Consider the following 24,583-nt stretch of genomic DNA (forward strand, 5'->3'; position numbering starts at 1 on the left):
TGTTGTGTAATAGGAAAGATTTAATGAATATTTTTTATAAAATAAGAAAATAAAGAATAATTTGTATGGTAAGTAGTAATTTTCAATTATTAAATTACAACTCTATAATTTGCTTTAGCTGTTTTTAATATTGCCTTCAATTTAAAATTGCGGTAATGATATTGTGAAAAAGCAAGTACACCCATACCTCGCTTTACGGCCTAGATACGTTCCACGAAACTTGGCCGCAAAGCGAAAAGCCGTATAACGAATCAATTATTCTAATACAATTTCATACAAATTCAATGAGATCGGTTCCAAATTTGTTAAATATGTAACATGGTTTATCCTTTAAAGTGCATTTTATCTTTTTATTTCATTTAAATCAAAAATACATACATAATAAGTACATACATTTGTACTTAAAATAATAACAGACTCCAAAAACCAACAATAATCCATAAACAAAAATGAAACAACTTCATGTTACATAAAATATGTGTATGAATACATACATAATTTTTTTAAAAATACCTTTAATCTGAAGACGATGAAGAAATGGTAGCCTGCAGATCACTGTCGTTATCATTTTTCGCTGGTAAGGATGGGCCTGGCTTAAAAAAATTGTCCAACGTTGTTTGTCTTGCCTTTTTGTCTCTTTCGTTCTTTAGTGATTAATAACAGCTAATGGCTGAGCTAATTCCTCGAGAAACTTTAGAGCTACGTTCGATGTCAGGATCGTTTTCAAGGAAGATGTTTATTCCTTGTTCGAAATAGGAAAAAGCTTTTGACAATTTTTTTGATGTTAGCTGTTTGGATACAACAGGCTGTCTCTTCATCAAATGCCGGTTCTGCTTGCAACTGAATGAGTTCCTTATATGAAAGGGTTTCCCTATCAGCTTCAAGTAGATCAAGCACATCACGTTCGTTTAAACCTTCAAAGCCGAGATCATGTGCTAGATCCAAAATGTTTTGCCTAATTTCAGGAAGGCAATTAACTTCTGCATCAGTACTTTTTACACATTCTGGCCATATTTTTTTCCAAACATGGTTCATTGTTGTTAATTTTAATTCCTTCCATGATTTACTGATGCTGTCAACAGCATCCTTGATGTTATAGTTTTTCCAAAATGTTTTAATTGAAGATTTACCATCGGTTTCCCTTATAAGTTGTCGGAAAGTTCGGCGTAGGTAATATGCCTTAAAAGTGGCTATTGCATCCTGATCCATTGGTTGGATCAGAGCTGTTGTATTTTTCGGAAGGTACTCAATCATGACATCTTCAGATAGTTCGGATAAATTAGTAGGATGCCCTGGTGCATTATCCAAAATTAGCAAAGCCTTGTTGCTTAAGTTATTGTCTCGCAAATATTTTTTCACTTCTGTGCAAAAGTGATTTTTGAACCAATCCTCTAAAGTAGCTTTAGTCATCCAAGCTTTCTTGTTGGATCTCCATATGACGGGTAATTGATTTTTATTTAGTCCTTTAAGAGGCATTGGATTTTCGGACAAATATATTAAAAGTGGTTTTAGCTTAAAATCACCCGCGGCATTTGCACCAAGTAGCAAAGTTAATCGTTCTTAAGACACCTAATAACCAGGCGCAGATTTTTCGGTTTTTAAAATGTACGTGCAATCAGGCATTCGCTTCGAATAAAGCCCTGTTTCGTCTACGTTAAACACTTGTTCAGGTATATATATTTATCTTAGATGCGGCCTCATCGGCGCTAGCTGCTTCACCTTTCATTTTAAAATTATGCAAATTAAATCTATTTTTAAATTTTTTTTAAAATCGACATTGAAAAAAAGTTTTTTTGCCGTTATAGCGAAACATTTTAGGCCGTATATCGAAAACGTGCCTTAATTGAAGAGGGCCGTTATAGCGAAAGGCCATATAAAGAGCGGCCGTATAGCGAGGTATGGGTGTACTCATAAATAAATGCAGTAATGCACGAAAAGGGAAAATATATTAAAATATCACTATCATTACGCTGTTATTATAATTATTCTGAATAAATGCTTTCTTTAAACAAAATAGTTTGCGTATTGAATAACACAGACTCTTATATTTATATAAAAAAATTAACACCATCATAAACACAATATATTAAAATATATTGGAGAATATCCATTAAAAAAATCGATGAAGTGTGTTCTAATATGGTGCATAATTTACGCAGTTACAAAAAGATTTATAGAGAGTTTCTTTAAACCAAAGTAAGCACATAGCCAACTTATGTGATCTTTAAAGAAAACTGAGCACATTTATTAAAATATGAAAAATAAGTAAGTGTAGGTACTGCCTTAATTTGATTTTTTTGTATATTGTTATTATAGTTTATTATATTTCTTGCCGACTTTCTTTCTGATTTTGTATTCTATTTCTTACAATATACAATATTTATTTAAATACATTTAATGACTTATAAATATATATTTAAAAAAACTAAGTACTCTTATTTATTATTTTTAAGCCTACACTTATCTACAATAATCTATATTTAATGATTACATATTTATAATCTCTCTGCATTATTGCATGAATTATCTAATAAGTCAATATTGTGTTATATATATTAACAATAATAAAACATTATTTTACTTAATTTGAACAATATTTTAATCCTTTTTTAGCATAGTTAAATAATCCAGCAAGGATAGTATTATAATATTTAATATATCTTCTAAAAATAAATAATTTAATAAACACTTGTTTATTTATATACTATATTATATTATATGAAAGGCTTGAGTCTAAATTTAGAACCTTACTGCTTAATTAATAAGTATTTACATCTACTCTAAGATACAATACATAATTTATTTATTGAACTATACTTTTATGGGGTTTTCAACTACCTGCCTAAATTATAATAATTTACAATTCACTCTAAATTATTCCAAACAAACAAAAACAGAAGAAAGCCGCATATTAAGTTATGCTACATATAGTTATACCCACACAATAATGAAATTAATAATTGCGTTAATAATTGGATATATTACAATATTGCACATATTATTACGAGACGTTAATAACCATCAAGTAACACCGAAAAAAACTACATTCATCCTACCAAGCGCACATTACTATTGTTCTTCGACTCCTAGGTTACCGATCGTTAGAGTGGCAACTCAGGCATGAATACATTTTAGGCATGTAACTGGTTCGCAAACATCTTCATATGCGACTCGCCAGAGGTGCTTAGAATCAGCATTGTAAAATATGTGACACTTGATCATAGCGAGGAGAGATGCCACGGAGTCACAGAAGCAGAGACGAACACGAAGACACTAGCGAATCATCCAGGGAGAATTGAAAGAACACATCACGACAGATCTCAGTACTGAAATCATAGTCGATAATAATACAACTTGACATGGCAACAAAGATTCTCAAACTTCCACGACTTTATTAACAATATTCACTTAAAATAAATCATTTAAAAATTCAGTTTATAATCCACCATATTGTCACTTGAATTTTATTATCACTTAAAACTCTGAATATATGTATATCAAATATTTAATTTGCAGTGAAAATTTTATCTGTAAAAAGAACCAAACCACAAAAAAGATTTTATTACTACAGAATTATAATAAATAATGTCCATCTGTAAGCCTTTTTTATACACGTTAAAAGTCTTCTGTATATAATCTATTATTAGCATTATTATCTCTGCTTTTAAGCATACACAGTTGGATGAGACCTTCTTTCTTACGAGATACGAAAATCTCTTTGGAAAATTTTGCCGAGAAAAGGGGAAGCACGCCAGCCATTATTAATAACCGCCACTGCGGCAAAGGTGGGAGCAAATATAAAAGAGCAAATATACATAGGTATTCGAGTGCTGTGTGCGCATTGCCATAATCGTAACCGACGAGATGTGCATCCCGCGAGAAGGATCACGACGTATCCTTGCATTGTGTGCACACGTCTCGTTTCACCGGGTGTACCCAAAGGAAAGCCCCAACGACAATATTTGCACATGTGTCGGTAAATTTGTACGCAAATTGCACGAACACGACCGTATCGATCTAGTTTGTTGAGGTTTGCTGGCAAATTAATTAGTACAGGAATAGAATCAGTGAGTAAATAAATCCGCTACTGCTTAGATTAAAGTGTTAAATAAATAGACTGGAAAAACTAGATTAACATAAAATAATATTTATAATACAAAATAATAAATAGTTCAATTTTTTTACTAACCTAAAAACGATTAAAGAACATTTTCATTTATATACCAGAAAATACTATAAAAATATTGTGCGTAACAACATTAACCCATTTATCTCATATACCTATCAAAGACTGATAGGTAAAATCCTAAATTTATATATAAGAACATATTGCTATCTAACTTCTCTTATTCCGCGGGCCATTTTTTATTTGTTTCATTTCGATGTGCCAAATAGTCTTTTGCTAATAAGAGCTAAAAAAAGTTCACCTCAGACATTTCTGTGTTCGGCGGATGCTAGTGGAAGCTAAAAAAAGTCACCTATGACATTTTTATTTGTTTGCCCCATGCTTGAGTAAATGAACCAAAGTATTTAAGGTAACATTTATTTAGCTTCCACCAGTATTTGTAAACGAACAGAAATGTGGCCCGCGGGCCGCTACTTGGACAGCGCTGCTTTAGAGGCTAAATAAAATACATGAACGATCTCTAATCTTGAGTATAATGTACTCAAAATATCACCTAAGTTATCGTTTTTTCCCTTTCACTTAAATTGTAAATCGGACCGTTATTTAAAAGAAAGAGTGCGCTTACTACTAAAAATAAAACCTTAATTTAAAAAAATAATTAGACTAATTTTAGCATATGATTGCTCGGTGTGGAGTAACACCAATATTACTATTTTTCTAAATTGCAAGCCCTTTAGACACATCATAAAAAACAACTGTAACAATCAAGTAATGTTGTCTTTTTTTACTAGAAATCACTATAAAAATATTACAGATGAAAATAGTCTCCAATATACATAAATATATGTACAAAATCCTAAAGCAGATTTTTTATTTTTCATTTTTCTAGATTAAATTAAGACCATCGTGGTCTAACAGGTTACCCCAATGCGCCACGATGGTCGAAAGCAAATTTAAAATTTATAAAACATAAAAAAACGTATTTATATATACATAAATATAACAATACTTAAACATAACAAAAAATTATAAAATAGCAAAATTAATTGATACAAACTGGATCAGATCCTCGTAGCTAACATTAAATAAGTCAATATGTAATGCCAGCGTATTAAGGAGCCGGATGGCCACAGCTATAGGCGAGTCGGCAAGTGCGGATGTCCTTGCCCTAACGGCCATCAAAAGAGGTCTCGATAGTGATTCTCGAAAATGTTCCGGAACGCAAAACTGGAATTCCTCGAGAATAGCTGGATTGTCGACAGCACCTTTTAGTAATTTGAAAAAAATGCTTAGCGACATACAGCTTTCTGCGAGAACTCAGCAAATCATATCCCAACGCTCCTAAAAAAAGGCGCTGGGATATAAGTACGGATAATAACCAAAAGTCCTTTTGTAAAGGTATCTTAAATGCCTTTTTTGAATTTTTTCCACTAAAAGGTAATATTTGGTTATTCGGGAATTCCAAATTATAGATCCCGATTCAAGAATGCTACGAACTAAGGTGTCATAGAGGATGCGAATAACTAATAATTGGAAGACTTATCACAGACGTCGTGTATATGTAGAGAGAACCTCCATTTGCTCTCGAAAGTGATTCCGAGATCTTTACTGGAAGTTTCTCTAGTCAAAATGTTACCACCGAGATGGTAAAAATAAGCTGATGGCGAACGGGATCGAGAAAATGACACAGTATGGCACTTTCCGACACTAAAGGACAGACGGTTAACGGAAGCCCATCTCTACAGAGAGTTTAAATCACTTTGTAGAGAGAAGGAGTCCACAACAGATCGAATGCATTTATATAATTTTAAATCATCTGCATACAGAAGAAAACTTGAATTTTCAATTTCTGTATTAATGTCATTAATAAATAACACAAAAAGCAGAGGTCCCAGATTGGATCCTTGAGGAACCCCCGAAGGGGTAAAATATTCTTTTGACAATCGGCCACCATAAGTTACAAACTGTCCACGATTGCTTAAATAAATCGAAAATAACCGAGTTAAATTATCTGAGCAACCGAGGTTCGACAATTTTTTTAATAATAACCTATGACAAACTTTGTCAAAGGCTTTCTCAAAATCTGTATACACGACGTCGATATATTACATAATATTACGTAATATATCGATCATATATTACGATATATTACGTAAGAGGATGAAAAACATATTTTAATAGATCCAGATCATAAGTTAAATATATAAAAATTAGCACTAACTCTATTATTTATGATTAAATGCTTAAATTATGAAAGATTTTAGTTTTTACCCCTCATTTGTGACCATCAATATCTTACTCTTTAATAACAACATTTTTAACTTGAAAATATTTAGAAACCAGTAACATATACTATATGCAATGAACGTTTTAAATAGTAACATAATGGATTATACCATTTTAAGAATAAATTACATGATTATGGAAAATAATTATATAATTTGTTACTCTGCATCTAAATTTAGTTATCCTAAAAATAACTGTCTGAGAAAATAGATTAAAAACATTATCTAGAATGAAGCATTATTAGAAAAGCCACTTACCCAAGGCAATAAAATATTTAATTATAATAGGAAAGGTCTAACAAAATTACTTGCTTCTTAGAAGGCAATTTTATGTCAATAGCAATAAAACCAATGACCTTAAGAATGCATGATTAAAACAAAGTATATTTAGAATAATGCTGTTGAATAAATTTATAACTTTTTGATTCCCAAAATATCAACTAGCGTAGAGAATATTATAAAAATAACTACTTTTGTAATATAAATTTAATATAAAGCAATAAAAATCATGCGAATTAAATTCACTTCATTTCCACTTATATGAGCTTTATATCTTAATTATACCATATATTATACTTAAAACAATTTCACGATATTTCCTAGCGAGCTTAATCGAAAACCCCACCGTAGAAACTGTTTTAATTAACCGCTAATCCGATCACATCCCTGATATTCCTCTCGCCTACGTATCGGATATCAATTTTGTGCCCATCAGACGTTAAATAACTTTTTAATCTGTCTAACCAGATTCTTCACTAAAACTCTCTCATGCGTCAGTAAAATGGAACATATACATATAATATAATGCTGGGCAAATATAGCGAATGCAGTCGCAAGCAAGCAGATTGTTTGAATCAGTTAAAACTTCCTGACCTGTAAACTTGGCAATTTAATTACAATAACCGCGCCAACTCCTTAACGCCTTATCAACTTAACACCTCAACACCCAGCCTAAAGATTACTCGTCACAAACGCCGAACTAATTTAGACACACTCTGGCGTGAACATTCATCGCCACTAATTACCAACTGGGGGTTGTAATTATATATATTTTTCGCACTATAGCACTTAGAGCCTGCTGTGGAACTATAATTATGCGGTAAATGTGTACTAAATATATAAATACATACTAGCAATTCAAATTCTTACTTTTTAGAATAAACGATCTGTGTAAAATACAGTTTCTCGCTTTAAATTAAATTTTCTGAATATAAGATATTGGAATTAGTTCAGGGGTATTAAAAACTCAATACAGTTTGTAATAAATGCAATATATATTTAAGAAGGTATTTTTAAATATTATATTTATATATAGCTCGAGTTTACCCTTTAGTATTTTAATTACACGGCGTACGTATTGTGAGATTGACACTTTTAATTAATAACTGTGTTTCAATAATCACTTGATTCTTTACTGAGCACTTTATAGTTCAAAGTAAAGTTAATTAGAAAATGTTTAATTAATTAATAATAAATTGATTCGCGTATACATATTTATGTATATTAATTTTAAAGGACATCTTTAAAAATATTTTATTCGAAAGCAAGTCGAGAGAACATTCATCAAAAATAATTATTTCAATTTTTATTACGAACAGAGATAAAAAGCCAAGGATATAATAATAGAAAGAATCTTTTTTTTGTGCTTTACGTAAGGGTTTAATAATTAAAATAAAAATAACTCACCTAATGTCTCCTTTCTGAAGAGTAATTTCTTCGAAGAGCACTCGAATTCTCTCTTTTAATCTGAAATAATATAAAATAACCTAGTATTAATAAAAATGGTAATTTCACGGCAATTGTATGATGATGATGCGTGGGTTTGTTTTGTTTGAAATAATATCACGTGTACGTTAATTGTATCAGATGTATATTACGTATGTACACTTTCGGTAATGTTGAAATTCTATATAGAATTTGACTAATCACTCTGCCTGTAATGTAATCAGTTATGCAACTCTCACGGACGTTGAACAACATTGAACCAATCTCATACACTATGGGTATCTTCGAACCAAACGTGATTTGGTTAATTATAGGAGGGTTAAACCGTTTGTGAATTTTGATTAAGCAAAGATATTTAACAAATTTAAATTAATTATTTAATACATTCATAACAATAAAGTATTCTACGTTAAGATATACTATCCCCACTAATCACATATCAAATAGTATTTCTTTAGTTTTTAGGTAGGTAGTAGAACACATTTCATACCATCTTTCTTTGAGTGTAATTATAAACATGGTTACACTTAGGGCATTCGAACCGGGTACCCGCCATGTTTTTCATGAAACCGAAAACCGGGTAATTTTTGACGGATATTCGGTTAATTTTTTTAAAATATTTTTTTCCATTATTTCAAATTAAATGGAAGAGCCGAATCGGCGTTCTTTAACGACTAACGTCTTTGAATTAGAGTCTCCAATTACTCGAACCATCAACTACTCGAGTATCGAATATTAAAATTTTAAAATACTCGAGTACTCGAGTACTTTCGAGTATTTACCAAATGTACCAAAATAGCTATTATTCAAATTCGTGCACATATAAATAAATAAATAAAATACTTAGTTTGTTAATTTTTACAATTATTTTAACTTTACGAAGATACTTTTTAAAAACAATAATGCAAAAAGTGTCTCGAATTTAATATTACTGCTAACCTTTGGTTTTATTATTCCCGTTATGGAAAAAACCCTTTCCGTTGCTGTTGATGTTGGTCTTATTGTCATTAACGCGTTGGATAAGGCTTCTAATTTATATCTGTTCGCTTTTTATAGATATAAATTTTTTTTAACTCTCTTTTTATGTTCTCTTCTTTCATTCCCTTCTCTGCTTTTCTCTTATTTCCTTTGACTATTGACAAAATAGCATTTTGTAATTCTTCTTAAATAGATTTTTTTTCTTAACAATATACAATATTCTACTCCTTCTGATTAATGCGAAGAATTTAAATCTATATCCTTCGAAGATGTATTTGGGTGAATCCCTTTCACTCTAGAGCTAAACGGTTCGCAAAGAACTGACTTTACTTTAAATGCCTTTAAAACACACAATTGTTTTGATTTATATTTTAAGCTGAGGGATCAGTATAAACAATTTACAACACTTTACGCTACAACTGCATAGTCATAAAACCTTAATTTTTTTTTGTTGATATTTCATATTGTTCATTGCCATAAATTAGATAAGTCGGGACTGTCGAACAGAAAACACAAAAGAAATTTCTCCGTCGTACCCACTAACATAGCCGACGACCGGAACTATGCAACTATGGAACTATGAAAAAATTATACCTGATAGTAACCGCTCTAACTCGGGACTTCGGGCATAAACGCCAAATAAAAGCAAGACGTTAGCCTTTACCGGACCGAGTTAAAGTTATTTTTGTTTCTGAAATATTTCAAAATTTTTTAATTTCGAGTATTGATCGAGTAATTTTCAAAATACTCGATTATCAAGTACTTGAAAAATAGACAAAAATACTCGAGTATCGAGTACTCGATTACTCGAATTGGAGACTCTACTTTGAATGACAAAAAAAGGGACAGCACTTAGCGACCTATAGATTTCGAGATAAGCGAATGCATAGCTAAGGATTATTTTGAAAGGATGCAGTTGTAAATAAAAATAAATTTTAATGCCTTGTAGGGTAAAAATATAACACATTAGATTCGTTAGTGTTTTTAAAATAGAACTGTTTACAAAAAGAACATCACTAAAACTTTGTTTCTCTACCTACATATAATACATAAAATAAATACAATCATCTACTTTCTTTTATAATTTTAATAAAATTTATTTCCTCAGTATTTTTCATGTACAATTTGTATTATTATTGCCAAATATGTGTTAAAATAAATATTTCGGTTTTGTACTGTTACACATGTATGTAGTATGTAAGTATATGTATATATGTACCTACCGATGGAATGTAAAAATATTTCGATTGAGTAAAGTATTATTAATTACATAATATATTGATTTTATTTCAATACCTTATTTTTTTTAAAAATGATATTAATTATTAAAGTAAAATTAAATATATAACGTATTATTTAATCAAAGATTCAAATATAATAAAAATTGGACTTACAAACGGCTTACAAAAATTACCCGGAACCGAACCGGGTACCCGGTTCTTTTCCGGAAATGAATTAGGCCGGGTATTTGGATGCCCTAGTTACACTATATTGTGCTATTTTAAAAATTGTCGTCACTACCACTACTATACATTTAAACGTACTTTATTTTTATATATTTGTTTAAGTAATATGTACATACATTATCATAATTTAAGAAGTACTATATTTAAATCATTAAAAGTATACTTTTTAACGATATTTAATATTTTAAAATAAGAGCAAAATATTTATTTAAACATAGCCCAAATACACATTTTTTATGTTATTCATCAAAAATTACGATTAGCAAACAAATCAAAATGACTTGTTTGCTAATCGTAATTCCTAGAGTCGGTCATAAAAGTTGTATGGTCAAACAGAGCGTGCGAAGGAAAAGCTTCTCCCGGAGCAAAGTCTAAATTTGATGCCCCCTTGATTACATATAAAATTCTAATTTTAGTTAAATGTATGAATTGACAAGTAAATATTTAATAAATAAATTGTCAAGTAAATATAAAATAAATTCGAATGAAACATTTAATAAATATGCTGATTTAAATGTTGAACCTTGTATATAAATATGAAATAAAAATTTAAGTTAATTATAAAAAGCAGATTTCTATATTCTACCTATTATTTTGTTACGACTAAGAAAATTTAAATACACTTATTTTTTACCAGAAGCTTAAGATTTTTTCTCTTGGACTAATATTAATAAAGTTAAATTTTTTTATAATTAGCTACCTGTGGCAAGTATTTTATTTTATTTTTAAAGTTTATATTTCTCTGCTTCAGAAAGGTTAAATATTATATATTTCCGTATCTAATTGAAAGTAAATACAAGTTGCTTGGTTACGTTCTGAATTTAATTGAAAGTAAATACAAATAATAAAAAAAGTAGAGGGCCCAGATTGGACTCTTGAGGAACCAATGAGAGGATATAATATACGTTTGGCAATCGGTCGCTATAGGTTACAAACTATCTATGATCGCCCAAATAAATTGAGACGATAATTTTTTTTAATAATATTGTCAAAGACCTTTTTAAAATCCTTATAAACGACAAGATTTTATCATCATTTTGGTGAAAGACAGAAGATAAGTAACAAATATATATTATTATGCGATGTTGGTAATTAAAATTATAATAAACCATTATTTACATTGCGTTAAAACATATATCACACTTATTATAATTTAATTTACATATTTTTATAATAAATATCAAGTCAAAAAAACGGGTGAGCTACAGTACAAAAATTATGTCTAATATTTTTGATGTTGTGAAAGGTCTTATTCTAATTAAGATATTATCTGCATATTTTCCAGCATTAAGCAGAAAAATGAAATAATCACAGTAATGTACAGTCTGGGTCAAAAAGTATTCTAACTTGAAAATCGTAAAATATTTACGACGTCTCTCCATCCCTAGTAAAAACAGAAACACAAGGGGTGAAATGCTTTGAAAATTTTATGTGTTTTTTTTCATCAAACGTCGCACCCGCCGAGAATGTTTTTATAATAATGCATTCCCAGGAATATTTTCACGACCCCCCGCGGCCTTTGTGTTTTACTTGCACCCTTCTTTGCCTCGGAGCAGATGGGAGATAACCCATTAAATGATTGTGTGGGCATTTGCTTGATTGCTATCGCGGTTAAATGTTTGATGTGATTGATGGAGGTAGGTAGCGCACTATATATACATATATATTATATAAGAAAAAATATATTTACCTCGCTCTGAATTTATATGAACATCTGATATTTTTCGGGTAGCTCGAAGGGTAGCGAGGGCTGTAAAAGCGCCCATGGGGTCTCCCATGGTCTGCCGAAGTGAATTGGTGATCGCACATGGTCCCGGCGATTTTCTGACCGTCTGTCTGGAAAAGTTCTGTGAACAATGAAAAAGTGTAATTAATATTGATGATTGATTTGGTTCAAGTTGATTAAGACTCTCTTTGAGATGAATCTTTAATAATAACATAAGCATTTTTTTACTACCACAACAACCACAACTTATTCCACTCTTCCAACGAAACACTATTTGCATGCTAATTAGGCGTATTAATGAAATATTTACGCGGTTTTGTCGTTTCGTCGAAGAAAGTTTTACGTGGCAAGTTTCCCCGCGGGCTCCATCATTTTCGGCACATCCACGTGCCGCAATTCATCTCAATTATATCCGTTTCGTTACTTATACATTTTAGCGCCGTTTCCGCCATTAATCGCCGCCGAAGTTTCGCGTTGACACCCACCCGCCTAATGAATATGAAAACTTTCGAAATGAAATTTTCCACGCATTGTTTCGCCGACGGCTTGACCCCGGCCTCCTCTTCGTGAATTTAATTTGTCGCCAAATTCCTACGTGTTTCTACTACGCTGGAACCTCGCCGATAATAAATTAATTATGGCGTGTCACTGTTCAATTTGTGTCCGATTCCAATTATTTTACGTGTTCAACTTTGAGTTATTTTAATTAATTTATCATATTGGAGTGACATTTTTATAATTTAATTAAGGCACAAGTACATTCTCATATTCTATTAATCTGAATGAGCTAAATAGATTCAAGGCTACCAATCGACCAGAAAAAAATTACGTGACTGCGGGAGAAAGACTGTCAAATAAATTTGAGAAGTCGGAAATATTTCTGAAAAGCAGATTTTTTTTTTTTTATAAAAGTTTATTTCTTAAATAGACATAGGTAAAATAGCATACAGATATATTAAATGCACAATACTGGTTCATAACCATTTACATTGTTTACAAATTGTTAAGTTATACAATAACATACAAAGAATAATAAATTATACGAGAGAATACTAAATTAAAGGAAAAATACATAAAACCTTTTACGAATTTAAAAAATCCAAAAAAAAAAAAATTTTGGAAAAGAATGAAGCAGATGAAAAAAACAAATTATACAAAATACATAATATACGAAATAAAACACATACAAAGGTAAATAAACCTAGCCCTGTATACCTGAAACTGATGACACTGCGATGAGCTTAACTGCATCAAAGCAATATGTGCTTAGGCATTTTATGTTTGTATTTAAATTTAAGTTTTGCTTTGTCGTAATCACCGATTCTTAAAATTAGTGGGTTTGCGTGGTCTCGCGAGATTTTTTTATAGTATTTTTCGGTTTGATAATAACAGTATTCTTTAATGGTAGGAATTAAATGTTTGGTGTGGAGTTTTTTAAGGTTAGTATAAAACGGTGTATTATAAATTATTTTTAAGGCTTTATTTTGGATTACTTGAAGTTTATTAAAATTACTATTACTCGCGTTACTCCACACTGAACAAGCGTAAGTTAAAACAGGTCTGATTAATTGTCTATAGACTAGAATTTTATTTTTTATTGTAAGCGCACTTTTTCTATTAAATATTGATTTTAGAGCCGCAATGGCGCCGAGCCCTTTCGACCGGAGTTCAGTTATATGTTTATTGAATTTTAGTCTGGAGTCCAGGTGTATACCCAGGTATTTAACGCTCGCTCTCCATTCAATGTTATGCCCTTGTTCACTTTTAATGGGTGCAGGCAAGGGTTGTCTACGTTTAGTGAATAGTATAGCTTCTGTTTTGTCTTGATTAATTTTAATTCTCCATTTCATAAAATATTTTTTTAAGTTTTCAAGGGATTTTTGAAGTTTGACTGCAATAGGTTTAAGACCATAGGAACTAGTAAGGATTGCGGTGTCGTCAGCGTACATTGAGAGTTTAGTATTTTTTAACATTGGAATATCATTAGTATATATAATGAAGAGAAACGGGCCAAGTATATTTCCTTGAGGAACACCAGCTGGTATTTTACGCGGCGTCGAAAATGTATTATTTAGCGAAACAACATAGCTTCGATTCTTCAGGTAAGACCGTAACATGTGAATAATATAAAAGGGTGTTTCATATTTTAAAAGTTTATACATTAATCCTGAAGAGCAGATAAAAATAGTCATATGCAGTGGCGTAGCTAGGGTATGTGGTGCCCGGGGCGATCCTTAAAATTGCCGCCCCCCCTATACGTTTTTTGCATGGACACAAAATCAGCATTTTTAAAAATAATTATTTGGTTATTGTTAAGCTCTTGCTATTCGTGGATATATATATGTATTTTAGTGCATTTAGGGTTAAGTACCACACTAGATGATCCCATCGCAAATATGCCGCCCCCAAGCAAGTGCCACCCAGGGCGGCCCGCCCCACCATAGCTACGCCACCGGTCATATGCATTTATAATTAGCAAAAAATATTATTTTCATGCATTTAAATATTAATAAACACCATTAAAAATACTTTTACTGCCCTAGTAAATCAAAGGAGATTTAATATAAAATTTTTCGTACTAATCCATAAGTGAATTACATTAAAAGTTATTATCAGTAGTTCTCTCAAGTCAATCTGTGTATACATCTTATATGTGCACGATTTATTAATAAATAAATAATGCACACAAAAAACAACGGCATCATCTCTGGGCAATATACTCTGAGCCCGCTAAGCCCCCTAGGGATAAAACCGTAGTATCTTAAATCCTCGAAAGAGTGTGTATAATTCATCCCCTTTATCGGGGTTAAAATATGCTTTTCATGTATTTATTACGTGCAAAAACGCACAAAAGCAACTCTATTATACAAATTTTAACATTCAATATTATCGCATTATGAGCACGAAAGTCGTGACTGTGAATTATCCAAGTGGAAATTCATCGAGTTTAATATCTGCCATCTACTTTGGTAATTACTACCCGCTCTTATCTGGATACAATACACAGTGTGTGTGTATAATATAATACACAGTGCGGCGTAAAAAATAGCACGTAATGGCTTATAAATTACGAGGAGGAATATATTTATTTTATAATATTTATTTATTTATTTATTAAAATTATAACCATCGTGACCTGACAGGCAAACCTAATGCGTCACGATAGTCAAAAGTACTAATACATCATAATACATACAAATATAAACAAGATAAAACAACAGACACAAATCACCTCAACAGGTGTGCATTGTCCCATACGAATTGAACCAAAACTCCATAAGTGCAAGAGAAAATGTCAATATTACTATGGACAGAATTGAGCAGATAAATGGCCTTGGCCAGAGAAGAGTTGGCAAGTGCTCCAGTTCTACACTTAACAGGCAAGAATAGTAGACGCGACCGAGAGCTATATCCACCTTCAGGAACCCACGCTTGAAGCTGCTCGAGCACTGAAGGATTGTCTACGATGCCCTTGAGCAATTTCCAGAAGTGTTTAAGTACATAAACACTTCTGCAAGTCGACAAAGAAACGTATCCCAGGGCTCCCGAAATAAAAGCACTGGGAAACAAGAACGGATAATACCCGTATTCCTTCAAGTATAAATATCGAAGAAATTTACGTTGTACTTTTTCCAGCTTCAATTCATTACATTAATTCATTACGCCTGGGATCCAAATGATGGAGCTAGTTTCTAGTATGCTGCGGACTAGAGTATCATAAAGAGTGCGCAATACTAAAGTATTCCTGAAGTAACGCGCATTTCTCAAGATAAAACCGAGCATTTTTAAGGATTTGCTATGAGTCTCTGCAATGTGCTGGCTAAATTTCCAACGTTCTTCGAAAGTCACTCCTAAATCCTTAGTTGAAGAAAACCTTTCCAGAAAATATCCGCCTAGATGGTATGAATATTTTGCCGGCGTTAACGACCTTGAAAATGAAATTGTGTGACATTTCTTTACACTGAAAGGCAATTGGTTATAGCAAGCCCATTTCCATATAGAGTTGAGATCCTCCTGTAGGTCGAGGGAATCAGAAATCGAATGCATTTTCTTGTAAATGTTCAAGTCATCTGCATATAATAAAAAATCTGAATGCTCTATTGCTGTTTCTATGTCATTAATGAACAATAAAAACAACAATGGACCCAAATTGGATCCTTGAGGTACTCCAGTAGGGGTCTTATATCGTTCTGAAAAAGAGTTATTATACTTGACGATTTGATATCTATTGGTCAAGTAATTTGAGATATTAAACTTAATATTAAAAATATTAAGTTTAATATCAACGGAACTTGCACTGTATCTAGGCTTTATCCTCAGATTATTCATGGTGATTTTTTGCAAAATAAATAGATTATGTAACATGTGTATGTTTTTTTTTTGTAATTGACAATTTTAATCAAGTATAAAAATATACATTTATTTATTAAGCCGTATATATAATACATTTTCTGCACAGCGTTATTTACATAAATATACTGGGGTGTTCTCTCTTAACTTTATGGGACACGCTGTTGATTATATTATTAACGTAACTTAATATTCTATATTATGTGTCCCGTTATGAAGATACAATTCTTGGTTAAATGACGTGCGCATTAAAGATATAAAGTCTATCTAGCCACAAGTCCTAATTGTTGCTTTATTGATTGGCTAGGTAAAAGTTAGGAATTAGAGTCTATACCTTTTCGTTAATTTGCAGACCTAACAAGCTAAACTAATATCGATCAGCTGGCTAATGGCAGTTAGAAGTTTTGACGGATGAGCTCTGCTTTTTTCTTCCGCACAATCAGCTTCAAAACGACTCGTTTATTTACGTAATGAATTATTCGCTGATTGATAGATTAGACTCTAATGATAAGAGACTTATAATATAAGTACTTCAAAAACATATTAAAGCATTGTATATTTATTTGTCATATAATCATTTACACAAATATTAATACAAATATAAAGTTTATTGAACATAATAAATTATAGATTTAAATATGTTAAGACAGATTTGACAGATTTAATCATAGCAATATAAACTTAGAGGGATTAAAAATATGACAACTTGTATAAAATAAATTTTACGCAAATTAGTGTAATGTAACTAGATAATCAATTGGTAAGTAACCAATGTTTTAATTGTCAGTTAATCTTAAAAATATTTTAATATGATAATATGTTTTTAATGTTAATTCAATTATTATTAAAAAATTTCAATGATTAAATTGAAGATGATTTTTTTGCAATCTTACGTTTTATCATCGTATTAAGACGATACTAAGCTTTCGCCGAGGCGTCGTTAGCCCCCGTTAACGGCCTACAATAAAATCTGCGCCGTTAGCGTTCTCGTTTTATACGGAATGCCCGAAACAAAGAAAAGTAAATCCATTAAAGAATAACTAATTTAGCAAATAGCGCCGGCGAAAACAGCAATAACCGTCCATTCCCTAACAGGTGAGAGATAAGGTGAGCTCGGCCAATTAAAATTTATCTGCCCGTTGTTTGTATTAGGGCACCTCCGGGTTGCCTGCGAAACTTTCTTGGACAGCTACCTACCCCAACCCCTAGTCGTTCGAAATTGCTCATCAGGTGTCTGAGAGTAAGAATTTTCCCAGTGTCGTCAATGATTAAAATTGTCAATTTCACTTCTTAATGAGTCCGAGTGAAAAGCAAGTAAAACTCACAACATAAAGTTAAAATATTTAAAAAAATAATCGATAGTACTGTGGGGGTTTCAACCACCTGTACAATTAGGTATAATTAAAAAATCATTTCAAAAGTAATTTTACACGGTATTTATTATTGAAACATTAATCACCCAGTGTCGCCAAAAATTTGGAAATAATGAGCGCTAGACAATTCGTTCTATACTATGCATCATATAATTGTTATTTTACTCTTTGATTACCGATTGCTGAAATAAGCATATACAAGGCTTCTATTTTAAGGCGTAAACATTTTTCGCGGATGTCTCTAAGGGATGCAATTGGCCCGCAAACATACTGATCTGCGATTCGCCAGAGATGTCTAAAACCAACATTATAAAGTATGTGACACTTGATTACATGGAAGAGACATGAGAGAAGCGCGGTGAGAGTGGCCACGACGTCACATTAGATCACACGACAGATCCACAAAATCACAGCCGACAATATTACAACTCGACACGCCAGCAAAAGTGTCATAAATATATGTTGTAATTTATATATATTTATAATAACTGTTATAAGCTTTTACGGCATTTAGCCCCAAACCCATAAGTACTAATTAAGAAAAAAAATCGATATTATTAAAAGTAGTTCAAATTATTATTTTTGTTGGAAAATAAATATATTTAACAAAATTAATTTAATTGCTTAGAAAATTTCCAAGCAAGATTGAGAGCAAAATTCAGTGTGAAAAATCAAAGTTAAATTCAAAATTAGTTTGCTTTTTGTGTTGCATTATTTACATACATACATAAAAAGTATCTTTAATTTTTTTTTAAAAACCTGCTCTTTCCTTCTGTGATAATAAGCTTAGTGGAATGATTTAGTATAAAATATGTTGAAATACAGAATTCTCACTGATGAAATTCTTGAAGCGCGATAAAATTATTACTCGAGTATTTTCTGGTATGAATGTATTGAGCTAAAAAACTTCTACTATTGGCGAATTTTTAAAATATAATATAATATAAAAATAATATATATATATATATATATCAGGGGCGTATATTCAGGGTGTGCTAGGTGTGCGGCGCACACCCGCAAAACCATCTAAAATATAAATTTAGAAATTTAGAAAATTTAGGGCATAAAGCGACATCATTTTGCATACAGTAGTATGCAAAATTATAAAATTTTAATATGCAGTGTATAGTATGCATTGGTATTTGTCAGTCGCTCTAAAAGTTTCCGCGCGACCGACACGCTATGTATTACTCATGTGGCGCGCCGACCTTGAGTGCGGCGGCCGACTAAAGTAAATTGTTCCGAGATTTAACGGCTGAAGTCGATCTGTCGGCTGGCAGCGCTCAGTTGTAAAATTGGTCTTGAATTTGGTGCACGTACTTCAAAAACTCTTGCGTCCGTCGCTGCTTTTTTATTACATTATATCACAATAACAGGTCACTCATTTTTATATTTTGGCGTAAAATAGTTTATTATCTTATTTACATATGATCAATACTTAATTTTCTATTCTAGATTATATTTTTTTATTTACCCCAATAATGATGAAGAATACTGTTGAAGATATTTTGAATCCATTTTCAAAAAGAAGTTATGAAATTAAATTGAAGATCATCTAAATTGGCAAACCACGTCCACCTCTTCCCAATTTATTTATGAAGCATAAAGACAATAAATGTGAATATACAAGACATTTTTCATTTTCATCATATGAACGAACTGAGTGGTTAACAGGCTGCGAACTTCGATCTAGATTGTTCTGTTGGCCATGTATACTGTTTTCCAAAGAAAGAAGCGTGTGGAGTAAAAGTGGATTTGCTGACCTTAGTCATCTGATAACGGCACTGAAAAAACACAAAAGAGCGCAGTCACACGTTCAATCGTTTTTTTCTCTCAAAATGTTTGGAAAACAACGAATTGAAGTCATGATAGACACTCAACGTAAAGCTAATATAAGTCAACATAATGAACATGTTCATAAAAATAGAGAAATATTAAAAGGAATGATTGACGCAGTAGTATATCTAGGAAAACAAGAACAACCTTTTCGAGGCCACGATGAGTCCTGTAATTCACTAAACAAAGGAAATTACCTTGAATTTTTAAATGCACTTCAAGAATACGATTCTGTTTTGGATACTCATTTAAATACTGCAACGGTGTTTCGTGGTACTTCCCCATCCATACAGAATGACATATTTGAAGCGATTGGTGATGTTATTAAAGATCATATTAAGGAAGAAGTAAATTCAGCAAATTTTGTCGCTATTATTCTTGACGAAACTTCAGATATAATGACGGACTCACAGCTCTCGACAGTTTTGCTTTTTGTTTATGAAAGTAAAGTTTACGAGCGGTTTATTGGCTTTACAGACGTTAGCTCTGATAAAACAGCCGATGGCTTATTTTGCCACGTTGTAAATATAATTGAAGAATTTCAAATTCAAGAAAAATTAGTTGGACAGACTTATGATGGGGCGAGTGTAATGAGTGGGCATATTAATGGTTTGCAAGCCAAAGTACTCGAAGTTTATCCATTTGCCATTTTTACACACTGCTATGCTCATATGTTGAATTTAACATTGCAACAAGGTCTTTCCAATATAAAAGTGTGCAAATCATTCTTTCAAACTTTAAATGGATTGTCTGCATTCTTTTCGAAATCTTCCAAACGAATAAATGCTTCACAAGAGTTTGTAGGTAGAAGACTTCCTTCTGTTACACCTACAAGATGGAATTACACATCACGGTTAAGTAGCACAGTGCAAAAATACAGAAATGAATTTACGGACTTTTTTCGAGACGTCGTGAAAAATTGTGAACTATGATACCCCGACACTGTAATAAAAGCACGAGGTTTTCTTAGCTTTTTGGAAGATTTTGAAACAAGAAAACTTCTCCACATATTTTCAAACCTTTTTGGAAAAAACTGATGTGTTATACAACATTTTACAATCCAAATCTTTTGACATATTATATTGCTGTAAGAAAGTTACCGAAATTTTGCAACAACTCAGACATAAACAGGAAAATAATTATGAAACATTATGGGATTCTTATGTAACGGAAGAAAATTATCCAAGACTGAGTAATGATTTGCTTGTTGAAGAATAGCACGCGTTTAGCCAACTATTTAATACAATAGTTGATAATATATGTAAGCAAATTGAAAACCGTTTTTCTTCAATGTCCAAATTGGAATATTTTCACCTTCTGGAAAAAGAAAAATATGAGCAATATAAAGAAAAATTTACAAATGAATTACTTACCAAACTGCAACAATTCTATGGAGCATTATTTGATTATATAAGTTTAAAAAATGAGCTTGCTGTTCTTTATCATTTACCTAAATTTGCAGAGAAATCTGTTCATGAGCTTGTACAATTTATGAACACAAATAATCTTGAGTCAGGTTTTCAGGAAATAGATAAATTAGGCAAACTAATATTAACTCTTCCAAGCAGTACTGCTTCAGCAGAACGTTCATTTTCTGCTCTGAAACGTATTAATACTTGTTATCGAAGTACCCAAGGCCCAGAAAGGCTATGTGGCCTTAGCTTGATTTCAATAGAAAAAGGGATCCTTATGGATATTAAAAAGAAGAGCACTTTTTATGACAGCGTGATAGAAAAATTTATGATTAAAGAAAGAAGATTTTATATATAAATAATTATAATTTTATGTTTATTGGAAATTTGATATTTTTATATAATAATATTTTAGATTAGGTTTGATGTTTATTTATTTATTTATATATGGGAAAAAGCTGTAAGGCAGTTTAGGCATGCCAAAACCTCGGCTAATAAAAATCAAAAAATGTACTTTTTTTTTTAAATTTTTTATAGCACACCCAATATTAACACCCACCGTACGCCACTGATATATATATACAATCGTCCCGCAAGGGAAAATTTTAGAGTAGGTAGAATTCTGGATTAGTATATATAGTTTCTTGAGGTAGCACTGTTCATAGACAAAGACTATGCTGAAAGAAAGGAGTCATGGCAAACATGGCTACTCTCGGAGGAAAAAGCTCAATACTAAAGAAGATAGCGGAAACTTGTTTAGCTAGTTAAAAACAGACGTCAGAGTAGAAGTTCCTGATCTAGGTTATTTAGTAAAGTAAGGAATATTATTGTTATTTAAATATCATTGTATAAATATATCTATGCCAGTATTCTACGGTGATATAAGAGAGTGAAAAATACTCTCAAAACAAATTTACCTTCAATACGAATGCTTAAGAGCGGCGCAGCCCATTTACAAACGTTGTCAAACTTTGTTTCGGGGCCCCCTTAAATAAGTTATGTCTTGCAGGCAAAGAAAGTTGGCACCGAGAGTCGAAGGAAACGAAGGCGCCGTATATATTTTCTCACGCCCTTTTTTTCGTTAAAAACTTTACAAAAACGGCGCATAAAGGGATGGAAAAGTGTGAGTGTTTCACCCCGCGTCATATTTGCGACGTGGCGGTGGTGAAAAAAATGCGAAATTTTCAGCGAAAAATTCAGACGAAGCGAAAAAAACTTTTTTCATTTGTTTTATGTAGTTGCCCGAGTACTTGTTGAATAGTCGTATTGTGCCTTGTTCTGCATACGTTATTCCATTTTTTCTCTCTCTTCTCCTACATACAAGGCCTCTTTTATTATTTTTTTTTCGGCGAACTACCTGAGACAAGTGTCGTGTATATGGGTGACTTTTGGCGCCGTAAAACTTTTCTATTAAAATACCCTTTCTTGCCGTCGTAAAACGCTTGTATTTTGTCTACAAATCTCTATTATGCCATCAAGACAACGGTCGCAAGATACAGAGACGTATGTATAAATAATGCGATTTAATTTAATATAAAATAATAATTTGTTAACAATTACTATTTAAATGAGAATAAAAGTTTTAGTTGATTTTTGTAATATTGGGGATATTTAAAATACAATGTACTAGTCACTTCATGTCCTAGATACTTCAGCTTCAATCAACAGTTGAACCTCCAGATTATTTGTAAAAAAAACTATGGATTAAAAATACACTAATACGTATTAAAGTTTCTCACTAATATAATAAACAATATTTAATTTTAATTTTATAAGCAAAGATGTAATATAATACGATTTTAAATGCATTTTAAAAATCCGCAAAAAAATATCTGACATGTAATATTTGTGCCAATTACAAATGTTTGTTGCATTTTTAATTGGCACAAATAACGATTAAAGTTTAGGCAAAATAATTATTATTTTTAATGTCGCTTAGTTTGTGGTAAAATACTAGTTTATAAAAAAATATAACTTAAATTGTAACATTAAAATTAAAATCATTGGAGTATTAGTACAGTCTAAGTAATAAAAACATTGCAGAAATACAGATTTTTATGGCGATAGATCGCGACACAGACCAAGATTTTTAAAAAAAAATCCATAAAAAATTAGTAGAAAAATAGGTTTATTATCTAGATTAAGAAATATATTAAGTATAAATACAAAAAAAATAATTTACAATAGTATAATATTGCCCCATTTTAATTATTGTGCAACACTATTAAATATGTTAAATAAATTAGATTAACAAATGTTGCAAAAATTACAAAATAGGGCAATGAGAGTAATCTTAAATAAAAATAGATTAACTAATTGTAAAAGTATGATTGGTAGATTAGAATGGTTGAATGTTCAAGAAATATTGAGTATGAATGTTTTAGTATTTATATATAAGTTAGAAAATAATATGTTACCAAAATATTTTAATAAGTATTTAATAAGAAATAAAGATGTACATAAATATAATACTAGAAATAAAGAAAATTTAAAGATAATTAAGTATAAGAAAACGAGTACGGCTAGGGGAATTATGTACGGAGGTTTTGATTTATATAATAGTCTTCTAAGAGAAATCCGAAACAGCAAAAATAAAACGGGTTTCATAAATGGAATAAAAAAACACCTTCGTACATATAGAAATAAATTATAATATTAAGACTTTATTATTGTATATTTTTATATTTTCTTTCTGTTATGTATTTTTTATATATTTTTATATATGTTTACTAAATTTGTTAGATGTAAAGATTAGCTATTAAGCTAAATAAATTAATAAAATAAAATAAATAATAAATAAGAGCAGGTAATTTTATTTTATTATCAGATGTTGAATGAGAGGAAGTAAAATAGAAAATTTGTCTCTTCTTGTACCGTTATCTGATATTTTAAATGAAAAAAATAAGCTCTAAATTATTGAAAAAAATGCTCGTTCTCTTTGCACGTAAAAAATCTTTTAGTAACTACATGCTATTTTAAGTGAAATGGCCAAAAATATGCTTAAGGTAATACAAGGCAAGAAAAATATGTTTGATTCAAAATATAAAAAAAGCTTGAGTTATGATTGAGTCCATCTTATAATATAAGATTAAATAAACTTGAATTTCTAGACCAAACATATCCATATTATTTTCTATAAACATATTTTTTCAATTACAAGGAAATTTTACTCCTACAAGAATAATATATAATTGACATTTGATATAAAATTGATATAAATGACAATGTTATGTAATTATAATCCTTAATACAAAAATATGATAAAATATAGTACTTTTAATATGTACATTTATAAACTCCATTATA

General features: G+C 31.0%; 1 protein-coding gene across 1 annotated transcript in view; it reads right to left on the reverse strand.

Annotated features, from left to right (window-relative positions):
• The window catches only part of Sol1 (CUB domain-containing protein Sol1), a 387,647-nt gene that overhangs the window by 124,582 nt on the left and 238,482 nt on the right, over nucleotides 1–24,583 (reverse strand). The window contains exons 5-6 of the mRNA XM_088205243.1: nucleotides 12,271–12,427; nucleotides 8,098–8,157 (exon numbers count right to left, since the gene is read on the reverse strand). Coding sequence (XP_088061369.1) covers nucleotides 8,098–8,157; nucleotides 12,271–12,427 — 217 coding nt within the window. The remainder of the gene's footprint in view (nucleotides 1–8,097; nucleotides 8,158–12,270; nucleotides 12,428–24,583) is intronic.

Source organism: Plectrocnemia conspersa, unplaced genomic scaffold (assembly GCF_051122295.1).
Source record: "Plectrocnemia conspersa isolate PC_06_02 unplaced genomic scaffold, ASM5112229v1 ptg000001l, whole genome shotgun sequence".
Classification (NCBI taxonomy): Eukaryota; Metazoa; Arthropoda; class Insecta; order Trichoptera; family Polycentropodidae; genus Plectrocnemia; species Plectrocnemia conspersa.